The sequence below is a fragment of the Dendropsophus ebraccatus genome, chromosome 6, assembly GCF_027789765.1.
Source record: "Dendropsophus ebraccatus isolate aDenEbr1 chromosome 6, aDenEbr1.pat, whole genome shotgun sequence".
NCBI lineage: Eukaryota > Metazoa > Chordata > Amphibia > Anura > Hylidae > Dendropsophus > Dendropsophus ebraccatus.
Window position 1 is genome coordinate 26,815,333 of NC_091459.1, and position 13,726 is coordinate 26,829,058.

Genomic DNA, 13,726 nt, shown 5'->3' on the forward strand with positions numbered 1-13,726 from the left:
AAGGGGTCCTGGCCAAGCAACCCCTTTAATAAACTAATTACAGAAAATCCCAAGTGGCAGAAAAGTTTGAAACTAACAATCTTTATAGGGAATGTGTCATCAGAAAATAATTTTTGGGGACCTTTTTTCTAATGTTCCATTTTTCGATCAATATTATAAAATAATCCTGAGGTCTCGCAGTTTTCATTCTCACCACTGGGGCTAAAACTAAGCTGAGACTTTGAGTTCTGTCTGTAGTGATAAGAGGAGTCTGCTGTAAAGTCATCTGTACAGCATTACAGCATCATGTGACACCAGTAGATAGATTAGACAATAGCAGCTCCCTGTGGAATGATTTTTTTCAATGGTCACAGAACACGCTTAATGACGTTTCACACTCATCTCAAGGGGATAGAGTCTATTGACATCTATGTCCATGAGTCTTGCTGTAAAGCATGTCACTAAATGCTGTTAAAACAGTCCAGGCAATATGGCAGCCCCCGTAACAATGTAAAAATAGTGAAATAAATAAATAAAAATTTAAGTAAGAAAATAGAAACAGATTAGAGTAAAAGAATAAGTTTTAGTATCTGACTCTAATCAGTAAAAGAAAATTTAGGTGATACATTCACTTTAAATCCCACATCTCCCTCCAACTACAAACACCTTTGTTAATAAGTAGTCTGAACCATGGAGAAAGAAAGGATGACAGCTGAAGGTTAGAAAAAAAAAATTAGGTCAGACAGCTGATTTTTGATGTTTTTTTTTATTTTTATTGTATACTTAGGTTTTAAAAGCCTCCAGCTTAGAGTTATACTGCTTAAAGTATTAAGATAATGAAAGTATATTAACCATAAAAGCTTTTCTAGTAATCAGTGAAGAGTGGAGACTTCAGATGACGATTACATTTTGTAGGAGTGTAAAGAATTAAAGCGACTCTGTACCCACAATCTGACCCCCCCCCCCCCCCCCCCCCCCCAAACCGCTTGTACCTTCAGATAGCTGTTTTTAATCCAAGATCTGTCCTGGGGTCTGTTCGGCAGGTGATGCGGTTATTGTCCTAAAAAACAACTTTTAAACTTGCAGCCCTGTGTCAAATGGGCGTGGCCTACAGTGTCTGTGCATTAGGCTTGCACCGCCTCTACGTCCCTCCTCCCCGTCCTCTTCATCCTATTTATCACCTGTGTGAACACTGTTCGTTAAGGCACCTTTGCAGTGTTCAGACAAGTGAGGAATAGAAATTCTGCCAGGGCCATTCCTAATGGTGAAGAGGGTGGTGAGGAGGGACGGAGGGGCGGTGCAAGGTTAGGGCATAGACACTCTAGGCCAGTGTATCTAAACTTTTTCTACTGGAGCCTTACCTAACAGACTAAGGCAATGCCTGGGCCTCCCCAGACTGACCATGAGGGTGCCCGGGCCTCACTATCTGTGGTGAAAGTCCATTTAAAAGCTGAAAATAATGCTAGGCCTACCATTCACCTGTCTCCCAAGCTCTATATACTAATAAAGCAAGTACAAAATACATTAATATTGTTGCTAAAATGGAGATTTTTGCAAACAGCAAAAGGACTGTGCAGATTATAGTTACTTTGTGTAACCTGGCTGCTCAGCTGGGACTCACCAACAACTAGGGGGTGCCTCACAGTTTGAGAAGCACTGCTCTAGGCCACGCCAGTTTGACACAGGGCTGCAAGTTTGAAAGTTGTTTTTTAGGACAATAAATGCATCACCTGCTGAACGGACCCCAGGACAGATCTTGGATTAAAAGCAGCTATCCGAAGGTACAAGTGGTTTGGTGGGTACAGAGTCAATTAAACTTCTTTATCCTTGGTGTCTGTTTTACAGGGAGCCCATAACTATATTTGGGACACGACTTGAAGTTAGTGAGGTCTAAAGTCCAGTAGCAAAACAGTATTTGAGTTGTGTAAAGACCATATAAGACGGCCTAAGCCACGCTGTATACGGCGCTCGTTTACAGAGCCTATCACACGGCTCGATAATCGCTCGTCCAGGGCTGCACAAACAATTGGCAGATTGTTCGTGTGGCCCTAGCGTTAATCGGCTGTTGGGTGCATATCTTCTGCTACACAAGGAGATGTGCGGGCGCTATCAGATTATTTTTTTGACACATCAAAAGTCAGCGAGGCTGTGCAATAGGGCCTTAAAGGGGTTTTCCACCAAAATTATTTTCTTTCAAATCAACTGGTGCCAGAAAGTGCCAGAGATTTGTAATTTACCTCTATTAACAAATCTCGACTCTTCCAGTACTTATCAGCTGCTGTTTGTCCTGCAGGGAGTACTGTATTCTTTCAGTCTGACACAGTGCACTCTGCTGCCACCTCTGCTCATGTCGGGAACTTTTTAGAGCAGTATCAAATTCCCATAGAAAACCTCTCCTGCTGTACAGACTGGCAATATTACCACTTCCTGCAGGACATACAGCAGTTGATAAGACTTGAGATTTTTTTTAATAGAAGTAAATTACAAATCTCTGCCACTTTCTTGCACCGGTTAATTTGAAAGAAAGAAAAAGTGTGAATTACCCCTTTAAGGCCAGAGCTATGATGCAGCTGCTTTTTAGCACTACTATAGAGCTACAGCTGCAGTGCAGAGGAATACAGAGTTGTCTGCAATCATGTGAACGCCGGCTCGCCCTGGATAAAGTGTTACTGTCACTTAAAAAACATGAACATTTTTGAACAATCAGAGTCTGGATGTTCAGACCCCCACCAATTATTAGATAGAGCTGGGAGAAATGCTTGGATAATCGCTTCAATCCCTGGCTGTGATATTGTATTTCACAGAAACAGAAATCACAGCAAGCCAGGAAGTGAAGTGCACAGCTGTGCCCTTCTCCCAGTTTTATCTAAAGATCGTGAGGATCTAAACACCCAGACCCTTATCGACCAAAACTTGACATGTTTCTAGTGCCCCTTTAAAGGGGAACTATTAACAGGTTAGATGATAGTTCCCCTACAAAGGTGAAGTCCAGCAAAAATGTTTATTAAAGTATTGTATTGCCCCCCAAAAGTTATACAAATCCCCAATATACACTTATTACGGGAAATGCTTATTAAGTGCTTTTTTCCTGCACTTACTACTGCATCAAGGCTTCACTTCCTGGATAACATGGTGATGTCACTTCCTGGATAACATGGTGATGTCACTTCCTGGATAACATGGTGATGTCCCTTCCTGGATAAAATGGGGATGTCCCTTCCTGGATAAAATGGTGATGTCCCTTCCTGGATAAAATGGTGATGTCACTTCCTGGATAACATGGTGATGTCACTTCCTGGATAAAATGGTGATGTCACTTCCTGGACAAAATGGTGATGTCACGACCCGACTCCCAGAGCTGTGCGGGCTGTGCCTGCTGGAAAGGAGGATGATGGCAGAGGGATGCTCAGTGTCCCTCCAGTGCCCTGTGTCCCTCAGTGTCCCCCTGCCATCATCTTCTCCAGCAGCCACAGCTCGCACAGCTCTGGGAGTCGGGTCGTGACATCACCATTTTATCCAGGAAGTGACATCACCATGTTATCCAGGAAGTCACATCACCATGTTATCCAGGAAGTGACATGACCATTTTTATCCAGGAAGTGACATCACCATGTTATCCAGGAAGTGACATCACCATTTTTATCCAGGAAGTGACATCACCATGTTATCCAGGAAGTGACAACACCATGTTATCCAGGAAGTGACATCACCATGTTATCCAGGAAGTGACAACACCATGTTATCCAGGAAGTGAAGCCTTGATGCAGTAGTAAGTGCAGGGGAAAAAGCACTTAATGTGTATTTCCCGTAATAAGTGTATATTGGGGATTTGTATAACTTTTAGAGGCAATGCAATGCTTTAATAAAATTTTTGGCTGGAGTTCTCATTTAATGGAGCGGGTGGGCCGGATGGGCAGTGGGGACGGGCAGTGCTCCCAGTCAAAGATTACACCCACTGACAGTACAGGACCGGTGCCGAGGAAGAGGCGTCCTGGGTGCTACACGGGGTTATCAGTAGATTAGATTCACAACAGATAAAAAAAGCAAAAACTAATATAATTGTTAACAAGCCATATTTCCTTTCTGCTTCAGAGATTACCTAACCCGTCCAGAAGAGCAGCCTTTGTATGAAGTGGTATATTTCAGTGCTGCCAGCGTCCTGCGCAAACACCTGAATGCCGTGCCTCGTATCGCCCTCCATACAGCTTTGAACAACCCTTCCACTTATTTAAAGGTAGTAAAGCCCATTTTTTGGTCGTCATCTGTTGAGAGTTGATCATCATTTAACGTAAGTACCTGAAATGTTATAACATTGCTTTCTTATTTTTCTTTAGTCCTTGGACAATGATGGAACCTTATCCAGTGCTGCTCCTGATATATGCATTGCATACAAACTCCATCTTGAATGTGGACGGCTCATTAACCTCTATGACTGGTTAGAGGTATGTAAGTGATATACCATTTCAGTATGTACTCTGTATGCCTTGATGCTTCTTAGGCTGGGTTCACACTATGTTTTTGCATAAAAACAGATGCATTTGTGTGCATCCATTTTGATCCATTTTTCCATTGACTTCCATTAGGGCTGGGCAATATGAACGATATGCAAAAATATCGTCATCAATTTGGATGACGATATAGATTTTCGGCATATCGTCATATCGCGATACATGCCCACGGAGCGGTAGTGAATAAGCTTCTCACTTACCGCTCCGTGGTACCGCGCTGCAGGGCCTTCCGTTCACGCATCGTCAGCGCGCTAGCTGACGATGCGTGTGACATCAGGTCTCTCCCAGTGCATGCTGGAAAGAAGACGCGGCCCCTCTCGCCTCGCGGACTCCATCAGCCAGCCCTGCAGGAAAGGGAAGTAGCAGAGGGGTCGGGGGGTGCAGATGGCTATGGCATGGGGCTGATGATGGCCGGCCCTGGCTGGGGGGACATGATGTGGCAATGGCATGGGGCTTGGCTGGCACATAGGGAAAGCTGATGATGGCATAGGGGAGAGGGAGATGACTGGCACCGGGGGTGGGGGGGGGCTGATGATTGGCAACGGGGGGCTGATAACTGGCAAGGGGGGGGGCTGATAACTGGCAAGGGGGGGGCTAATAACTGGCACAGGGGAGGACTGATAACTGGCACAGGGGAAGGCTGATGACTGGCAAGGGGGGCTGATAACTGGCACAAGGGGGGGCTGATGGCACAGGGGAGGGCTGATGACTGGCACAGGGTGGGCTGATGGCACAGGGGAAGGCTGATAACTGGCACAAGGAGGGGCTGATAACTGGCACAAGGAGGGGCTGATGGCACAGGGAAAGGCTGACTGGCACAAGGGGGGCTGATAACTGGCACTTTATTTTAAACAATTTTGTGTTTTACTAACACTTAATCTTTACATTGTTTGGAAAAAGATCTGTTATACAATACACATCTTAAAAAATTCTTAAAGTGTTGTAATTTGTATACACACAAAAAAAATTTATATATCGTGATATATCGTTATATCGTGCATGCATCAAATTATATTGTGATATAAATTTTAGGCCATATCGCCCAGCCCTAACTTCTATTATTAAAAAAGAAAAAAAAAAAACACTTCAAAATGCATCCGTTTTTTTTTTTAACGTACACATAAATGTGGTTAGCTACTTTTTTATGTATGTTAAAAATAATGGATGCGTTTTGATCCTTTTTTCCTTTGACTTCAATTATATAAAAAAAAGGGATGTACACAAATGCATCCGTTTTTCCATCAGTTTTTCATGGATGAAAAAAAATGGATTGCAAAAATGTAGTGTGCTGAAGACCCGAATTGATCTTTTACGGATGAACTGGGCTACACTGAAAACCACTTATAACCTTCTATTCGAACCACTGTGTGGTAAAGCTAATAAAATAGAATTTGGGATTTGATGAACTGTTTATCCTGACAGCCGATGACTTTGTTCTCCAGTATAAGGCGGCTCCCTACACTGCACTATTTAAAGCGAATGTACCATCAATACATTTTTTTAACCCTTAGACGACCCAGGGCGTATAGTTACGCCCTGGGTGTTTCTCCGGCTATGAAGCGTGCTCCGGAGCGGAGCGCGCTTCATAGCAGTTGGGGGCCGGCTGCAATCAGCAGCCGGGACCTCACCGGTAATGACACGCTGCAGCGATCGCGCTGCCGTGTGTCATTAACTCCTTAAACGCCGCGATCGCAGCGCGACCGCGGCGTTTAAGTGTAAGTGACAGGGGGAGTCACTCACCGATCGGGACCCCCGCAGTGTGACTACGGGGGTCCCGATCGGTAAAACGGACTGCCGGAGGTCTCTCACCTGCCTCCGTGCGGTCCGATCGGCGATCTGCTGCACTAAGCCTGCACAGGCAGGCTCAATGAGCAGATCGCCGATAACACTGATCAATGCTATTTCTATGGCATAGCATTCATCAGTGTAAAAATCCAAGTACTGGATGTAAAAGTCCCCCAAAGGGACTTCAAATGTGTAAAAAAAAAAAAGTTCAAAACACTAACACACTACCCCAAAACCCCTCCCCCAATAAAAGTCTAAATCACCCCCCTTTCCCATTATATAAATAAAACATATAAAAACAAATAAACAAATAAACATATAATATACCGTAGCGTGCGTAATTGTCTGATCTATTAACATATAACAAGCGTCATTGTGAACGGTAAACGGCGTACACAAAAAGAGGGGAAAAAGTGCGCGGATTACCGATTTAATGTTACATTATATATAAAAAAAAAATTAATAAAAAGTGATAAAACGTCCGATCTTCACAAATATGGTGTTAATGAAAACTAGAGATCATGGCGGAAAAAATGACGCCCCATACAGCCTCATAGGTGAAAAAATAAAACTGTTATAAGCGTAACAATAGGCACATTTTATTTATAATTAATTGCCAAAAAAAAGGATTTCATAAAAAAAAAAAATATAACATTAGAGAATCTGTGTAACCTGCATATGGTTGTGTTCGTACTGACCTATAGAATAATAGTGTCATGTCGCTGTTACCATATAGTGCATTACGTAGACACAGGAGCCCCCCAAACGTTACCATATTGCATTCTTTTTTACGATTTCACCACGGTCCACTGGGTCATTTTGGGCCTGGTCCTCAAAGGGTTAAAGTGTCTGTCGTTTCATTTTTTTTTTTTGCAGAAATCAATAGTACAGGCGATTTTAAGAAACTTTGTAATTGGGTTAATTAGCCGAAAAATGCATTTTTATCATGAAAAAGCAGTTTGAATTTCTCCCCCCTGTCTTCTTGGTTCTCTATGGAGAGGAGAGGGGTGGAGGGAGATGAGGCACCAAAACAGGACAACAAAGAGTTACTTTACAGCTACATCACTGGGCTATCTCCTCTGAAATCGGTTCTGACCTCTGAATACTGGCTTTCACACAAGTCCTGCTGTGTAATCCTTTGTTCTCTGCTCTCTGCTGATGACTAATCTCCCCCCTTCCCTCTCCATAGGTTACACAGGGCTCGACTGATGTAAAAGATTCGAGATTTCCTGATAATGAGCAGTGAATGAGAGAGGAAGGGGGGGGCTGGGAAGAGTCTTTTTGAATGCAGATAATGGCATATTTGCCTAATAAACCCTATTACAAAGTCTCTTAAAATCGCCTGTACTGGGGGCGTGGCTTGAGCATGGCAGAGTGAGGACGCGTGTGACCGCAGCTCCGGGCCCTACGTTACATTACCAGGACTTCACACATCGCTACCGCTTCACCGTTATGCCCACTGGGGGCAGGAAGGCACCCGCTATCAGGTCGGTCAACCCCCGAAACTCCCTGGACCGATTTGTCCGGTCTGCAGCGAGTGGATCCCCGTCCTCCCCGCAGCACACTAAGATGGCCGCCGCACCTGCCACACGGCGCGCCACACAGAAGACGGCTCCCGCATTCCCGGAGCTGAGCCAGACCCTGCCGCAGATCCTGCGTACCCCGCAGGGAGATGGACCGTCACCCTCAGTCACCACTTCGCTAGACTCCCAGACCCCTGTGGCCCCTAACGCGCTGCTCACTGAGGTGAGAACCCTGCTTCAGGCCCTCCCCACCAGAGAGGAGCTTACCACCCAATTGGCGCGCATGGAAGAGTGCCGGGCCGGGGACATGGCGGAAATCAAAGCCTCGATATCCTCCATCACATTACCCCTCGCCTGGACTCCCAAGATGTGATCCTGCGGGACCTGATCGCACACGTGGACGACCTCGAGAACCGGGGTCGTCGCAATAACGTGAAGATTCGGGGTCTGCCTGAAGATATCGGGCCCGATCGCCTCACCCGTGCTGTTAAACACATCTTCAACTGTTACCTGGGAGACCCCTCAGACACCTCCATCGAACTGGATCGTACTCACAGGGTAGCTGGCCAACGTCCGGCCGACAGGAACCGTCCCAGAGACGTCCTGTGCCGGGTACATTACTACCAGCAAAAGGAGGCAATAATGCAACGCGCGTGGGAGCGAGGCCCGATGCAATTTGAAGGTGCAGAGATCACTCTCCTCCTGGACCTCTCTCGACGCACCCTGGCTATGCACCGCATGCTCCGTCCTCTCCTAGATGCCATCAGAGACAGGGCTCCAGACTAAAAAATTTACCTAGGAGCCATTGGCTCCTAACCTGAAAAATTTAGGCGCCAAATAGAATATTTGGTCGCCAACATTTTAAACCATGTAAAATTAATGTTATGTTAAATGGGACTTACTGTGTGCAGAGGCCGCAGCCTCCTCCTCCTCCTTTAGATTCTTTCTTTTCTTAGTTTGAAAACGTTCAACATGGAAACTTGCAACTTGACAACCATATACAGTCTGACTCAGTACTTAAGCCTCACTTGGCTAGCCTTTTAATGAGGCTTACTCTTCTGAACTTGATCTTAAAGGGAACCTGTCACCCCCGGTGACGGGGTGACAGGCTCCCAACCCCCCGTTAGAACCCCCTATACTCACCTCATCGCGCCGGGTCCCGCTTCTGAAGATGGTCGGGTCACGGAGATCTCAGCCGCTGCAGCCCGGCGTGCACTGAGAGATGAGTCCAACGCTCATAGAGAATGACGGGAGAGTCCAGCGCTCCGTCATTCTCTATGAGTGTTGGACTCATCTCTCAGTGTGCGCGCCGGGCTGCAGCGGCTGAGATCTCCGTGACCTGACCACCTCCAGAAGCGGGACCCGGCGCGATGAGGTGAGTATAGGGGGTTCTAACGGGGGGTTGGGAGCCTGTCACCCCGTTACCGGGGGTGACAGGTTCCCTTTAAAAGCTTGCAACAGTCTATACATACTGAGCTAGACTTATGACTGCAGCCATAGTGACCCCCCACAAGATGTGTATATAGATAGCTATATCTCTCACCTAGTGACTAATGCAAGTGACCCCCTACAATACAGACACCTGATAATAATAATTGTGCATATATCTATCTCCCAGTGTCTGCAGCCAGTTTGCCCTACACTTATAGATGGCCCCCTCCCCTTATAGATGACCCCCTCCTCCCCCCCATTATAGATACCCCCTCTTCTCCCCCCCATTATAGATGCCCCCTCCTCCCCCCATTATAGATGCCCCCTCTTCTCCCCCCCTTATAGATACCCCCTCTTCTCCCCCCATTATAGATGCCCCCTCTTCTCCCCCCCTTATAGATTCCCCCTCACCTTATAGATGCCCCCTCTCCCCCCCCCATTATAGATGCCCCCTCCTCCCCCCCATTATAGATGCCCCCTCCTCCCCCCCATTATAGATACCCCCTCTTCTCCCCCCCATTATAGATACCCCCTCTTCTCCCCCCCCATTATAGATACCCCCTCTTCTCCCCCCATTATAGATACCCCCTCTTCTCCCCCCCCCATTATAGATGCCCCCTCTTCTCCCCCCCTTATAGATACCCCCTCACCTTATAGATGCCCCCTCTCCCCCCCCCCCATTATAGATGCCCCCTCTTCTCCCCCCCTTATAGATGGCCCCCTCGCCCCCCCTTCTCTTCCCCCCATTATAGATGCCCCCCCCCCCCTTTCCTCTATGCTAAGCAGTATTTAAAAAAAAACAAACACACAAACTCACCTGACAACCCGCTCCCCCGGCGATCCTCTTCTTCTTCGGACGCTGTCCCCGGCTGATGCGCGGCTGCCGGGGGTGTCCCATCCTATCTCCGGCAGCGCGGCGCGTCAGTGAGCTCCTGTATGCCGGGGCTGTGACTTCTGACACAGGAAGCGTCTCTGACGTGCGCTTCCTGTGCCGGAAGTCAGGGCCCCAGGCAGCTCACTGATGCGCCGCGCTGCCGGGGATAGGACGGGACACCCCCGGCAGCCGCGCATCTTAAAGAGACAGCGCGCCGCCGCCGGGGCCAGTCGCAAATGGCGCCCAGATTAATAAATCTGGGCGCCATTTGCAAAAAGTCAGTCGCATTGGCGACCATTTTGGTCGCCATCTGGAGCCCTGAGAGACCTGGGAGCATCCTACAGATGGGGCTATCCATTCCACCTCATTATCAGACACGCCGGGACCACTTACCTGCTTCGCACACCACAAGACCTGCCTGGCGCTCTGGACCTTCTCGGCATACCGTCGCTTCATCTGCCGGATTGGACGACTCCGGACCTCCCGTCTCTGCCGGCTGGTGCTGTTGCAGGAAATCGCTCCCCACGATCAGGAACGAGAAGATCCCGCTCTCCTCTCCGTGGGGGCCCCCGTTCCCCCCGTCATGGAGGGGACCGCTTACCCCCGAACCGCCAGTCAGAGCCCCGCTGAGTTGCATTCTCCTCACTGAAGTCGGCTCCATGTTCGGGTTATCGCCGTTGTGTTCCAGTTGATCGGTTCCGGTTCCTGCTCGTTGCAGCACACAGAGACGCTATGCCGACTCCGAGGATCCTGCCAGCCAAGTAAGACTGATGTCAGCAACAAGATGGCCGTGATACGGGAACTGCTCCTGTCGCTGCCTATCACCAGCAGATGGAAGATAGGCCTGATTCTTCCTAGCCCTCCCCCCCCCATATGAGCCCCGGTCATACCCCCCCCCCCCTTCCCGCGCCCCGGGGCACTGAACGCCCCCCCCCCCTCCCCCCCCTCCCCCGATATCCATGGGCACGAATTCAAGATTACCTATAGTCCCCACCCATGTGCTTGTCTGATACCCCCCTTCTCCCCCCGGTCGCTCAGCCCCTGGATCAGGGTCTAGTCGAGACTCCAGCCGCATTGGCAAATACGGACCTACAGTCTGCCGCGGGTGGGCCTGCCAGGATATCACTGCTTGCCCTGCCAATGTTCCCCCCCCTCCCCTCGCTTTCCCCCCTCCTCCCCTCGCCCTCCCTCCCTCCCCTCGCCCTCCCTCCCTCCCCTCGCCCTCCCCCCCCCCCCCTCGCCTTCCCCCCTACCCCCTCACCCATTCCCCTTCCCTCACCTCCCCTTCCCTCCCCCCCTTCCTCCTCCTCCCTCCTCCTCCTTCCTCCTCCTTTCCCCTCCTTCCTCCTCCCTCCTCCTCCTTCCTCCTCCTTCATCCTCCCTCCTCCTCCTTCCTCCTCCTTCCTCCTCCTCTCTCCTCCTTCCTCCTCCTCTCTCCTCCTTCCTCCTCCTCTCTCCTCCTTCCTCCTCCTTCCTCCTCCTTCCTTCTCCTTCCTTCTCCTTCTTCCTCTTTCCTCCTCTTCCCTCCTCTTTCCTCCTCCTTCCTTCCTTTCCTTCCCCCCCCCTTCTTTCTCTCCCTTTCCTCCTCCCCCTCCTTCCTCTTACCTCTCCTCCCCTTTTCCTCACCTCCCCTTCCCCCCCCTCATCCCCGTCCCCCTCCCCTTTCCTCCTCCCCCTCTTACCCTCACCCCTCCCCCCACCCCTCCTCTCCCCCTCCCTCTCCCCCTCCCCCCCTTGCCCTCACAGGATACCTGGGGGTGTAGCCTGAATCTACGGGCCAATATTGTTAAAGCATGTTCTTGGATTTATATGTGTGTTCGAGTTCTCTGTTTTACAGGGGACCGCCAGAAGGCGCTACTGCTCAACCTTTACCTTTGTATGACTGACCTCTCCTGCTACCTTCCCTCCTCCTTGCTCCTTTATACAGTTACCTCCGACCTACTAACAGAGCGGAGTCTTCGCCTCCCATGAACGGGGTGCTCTTCTTTCTTGTCTCACACACGATGCCTCCTGTCTGTTTGTCTGCATACTACTGTCTGTTTACCGTTGTTTCCCACGTCTCTCCTGCCCCTCCCGTCCCCACAAAGGAGTCCCTTCATAGGTCTACCACTGACCTTGGGGCCCGGATGCGGTCCTCTGACCTGCTCCTCCGCGTTTTTTCCCCCAGTCCTCTGCACAGGGATTTTTCCTCTTTTCTAATTTCTCCCTACCTCTGCATACGGACGGTAGTCCTTTGAACTCCCATCCTCCCTAGTGCTTGGAAGGTTTTTTGCCTCCCTACTCCCCTTCAGCTTCCCCCCCCCCCCCCCCCCGTCTTCGATCTCCCTCTCTCTTCTCTCTCCTCTTTCATCCTCCCCCCCCCGCTTGCTGGTTCTCTCTTCCTCCAGCCTCCCCCTCTCCCCTCTTCCTCTTTCTCTCCTGTCGCCTGGGCTTGCTCCTCACTTAGTCATGTCAACAGTGCTCTGTGTATCGCTCAACGCACAAGGCCTAAACGTCCCGGAGAAGCGCTCCTCTTTGCTACGTCTTCTAAGGGCTAAAAAGGCCGCGGTAGCCTTTATTCAAGAGACACACTTCCGCAGAGACCAAATGCAACGGCTGTCCAACCGCCACTTTCCGGATGCTTACCACAGTTGCTCTCCAGACTCCAAAACAAAAGGGGTTACGATCTTGTTTGCTCATACAGCCCCCTGGGAATTCTTAGATCAGAGGTCGGATGCAGAGGGACGGTTCCTTTTTGTGAAGGGGAAAATGGCGGGTATCCTTTGCACCTTCGGCACGGTGTACCTCCCCAATGTGGGGCAGGCTGCCTCTCTGGAGAAGTATCTCTCGGAGGTCGAAGACTTCCTAGAGGGTGTGGTTGTTCTTGGAGGTGATCTCAACATGGCTCTTGACCCTCTTCTGGACTCTTCTTCTGGCCATTCTGCTCTCTCTTTCTCTTCCTTAAGACAGGCAAAACAATCCCTTCACTCCTATCAGCTTATGGACACCTGGCGGTTGCTTCATCCCCGCGATAAAGACTACACCTTTTTCTCGCACCCGCATAACGTATATTCCCGTATTGACTATCTTTTTATTTCTCATGCAAACTTGGACTGTGTGACGGCGGCCTCCATAGACCCCATTTCTTTTTCTGATCATGCCCTGATCTCACTCTCTCTCTCTTTCTCTCCTCCCCAACCCCGTAGCTGGTCCTGGCGTCTAAACGAGACCCTGCTAAGGGACCCAGGGGTCCTGGCCGAAGTCCGGGCTGACCTCTCTACCTATTTCTCTGTTAATATTTCCCCCGAATCTTCCCCGCTGGTGGTATGGGAGGCCCATAAATGCTTCATAAGGGGGACATTTATCAAACTCGCCACTCGCCTTAAGAAGGAGAGATTGGCCAAAATACGGTCTCTGATAACGCGGATTGCAGACTTAGACAAACGGCACAAAGCGACTCTGGATCTTGCCACAGGGTCGGAGCTAGCGGATCTGCGAGGTAAGCTGAGAGAACTCACCTTCGCAAATGCCAAGGCCTCTCTAGCGCGATGCCGTCGTCATTATTTTGAATTCGGCAACAAACCGGGCAAGACCCTAGCTCGGGCACTGCGCCAACAGAGAGCCCGCTCTTTCATCCTCCGGATCCA

The 13,726-nt window shown here is 49.5% G+C and overlaps 1 protein-coding gene across 2 annotated transcripts in view; it reads left to right on the plus strand.

Moving 5' to 3' along the window:
• ORC3 (origin recognition complex subunit 3) overlaps positions 1-13,726 on the plus strand; it is a 53,828-nt gene that overhangs the window by 32,119 nt on the left and 7,983 nt on the right. For both annotated transcript variants that reach the window (XM_069973555.1, XM_069973556.1), the window contains 2 exons: positions 4,072-4,213; positions 4,314-4,421. In XM_069973555.1, coding sequence (XP_069829656.1) covers positions 4,072-4,213; positions 4,314-4,421 — 250 coding nt within the window. The remainder of the gene's footprint in view (positions 1-4,071; positions 4,214-4,313; positions 4,422-13,726) is intronic.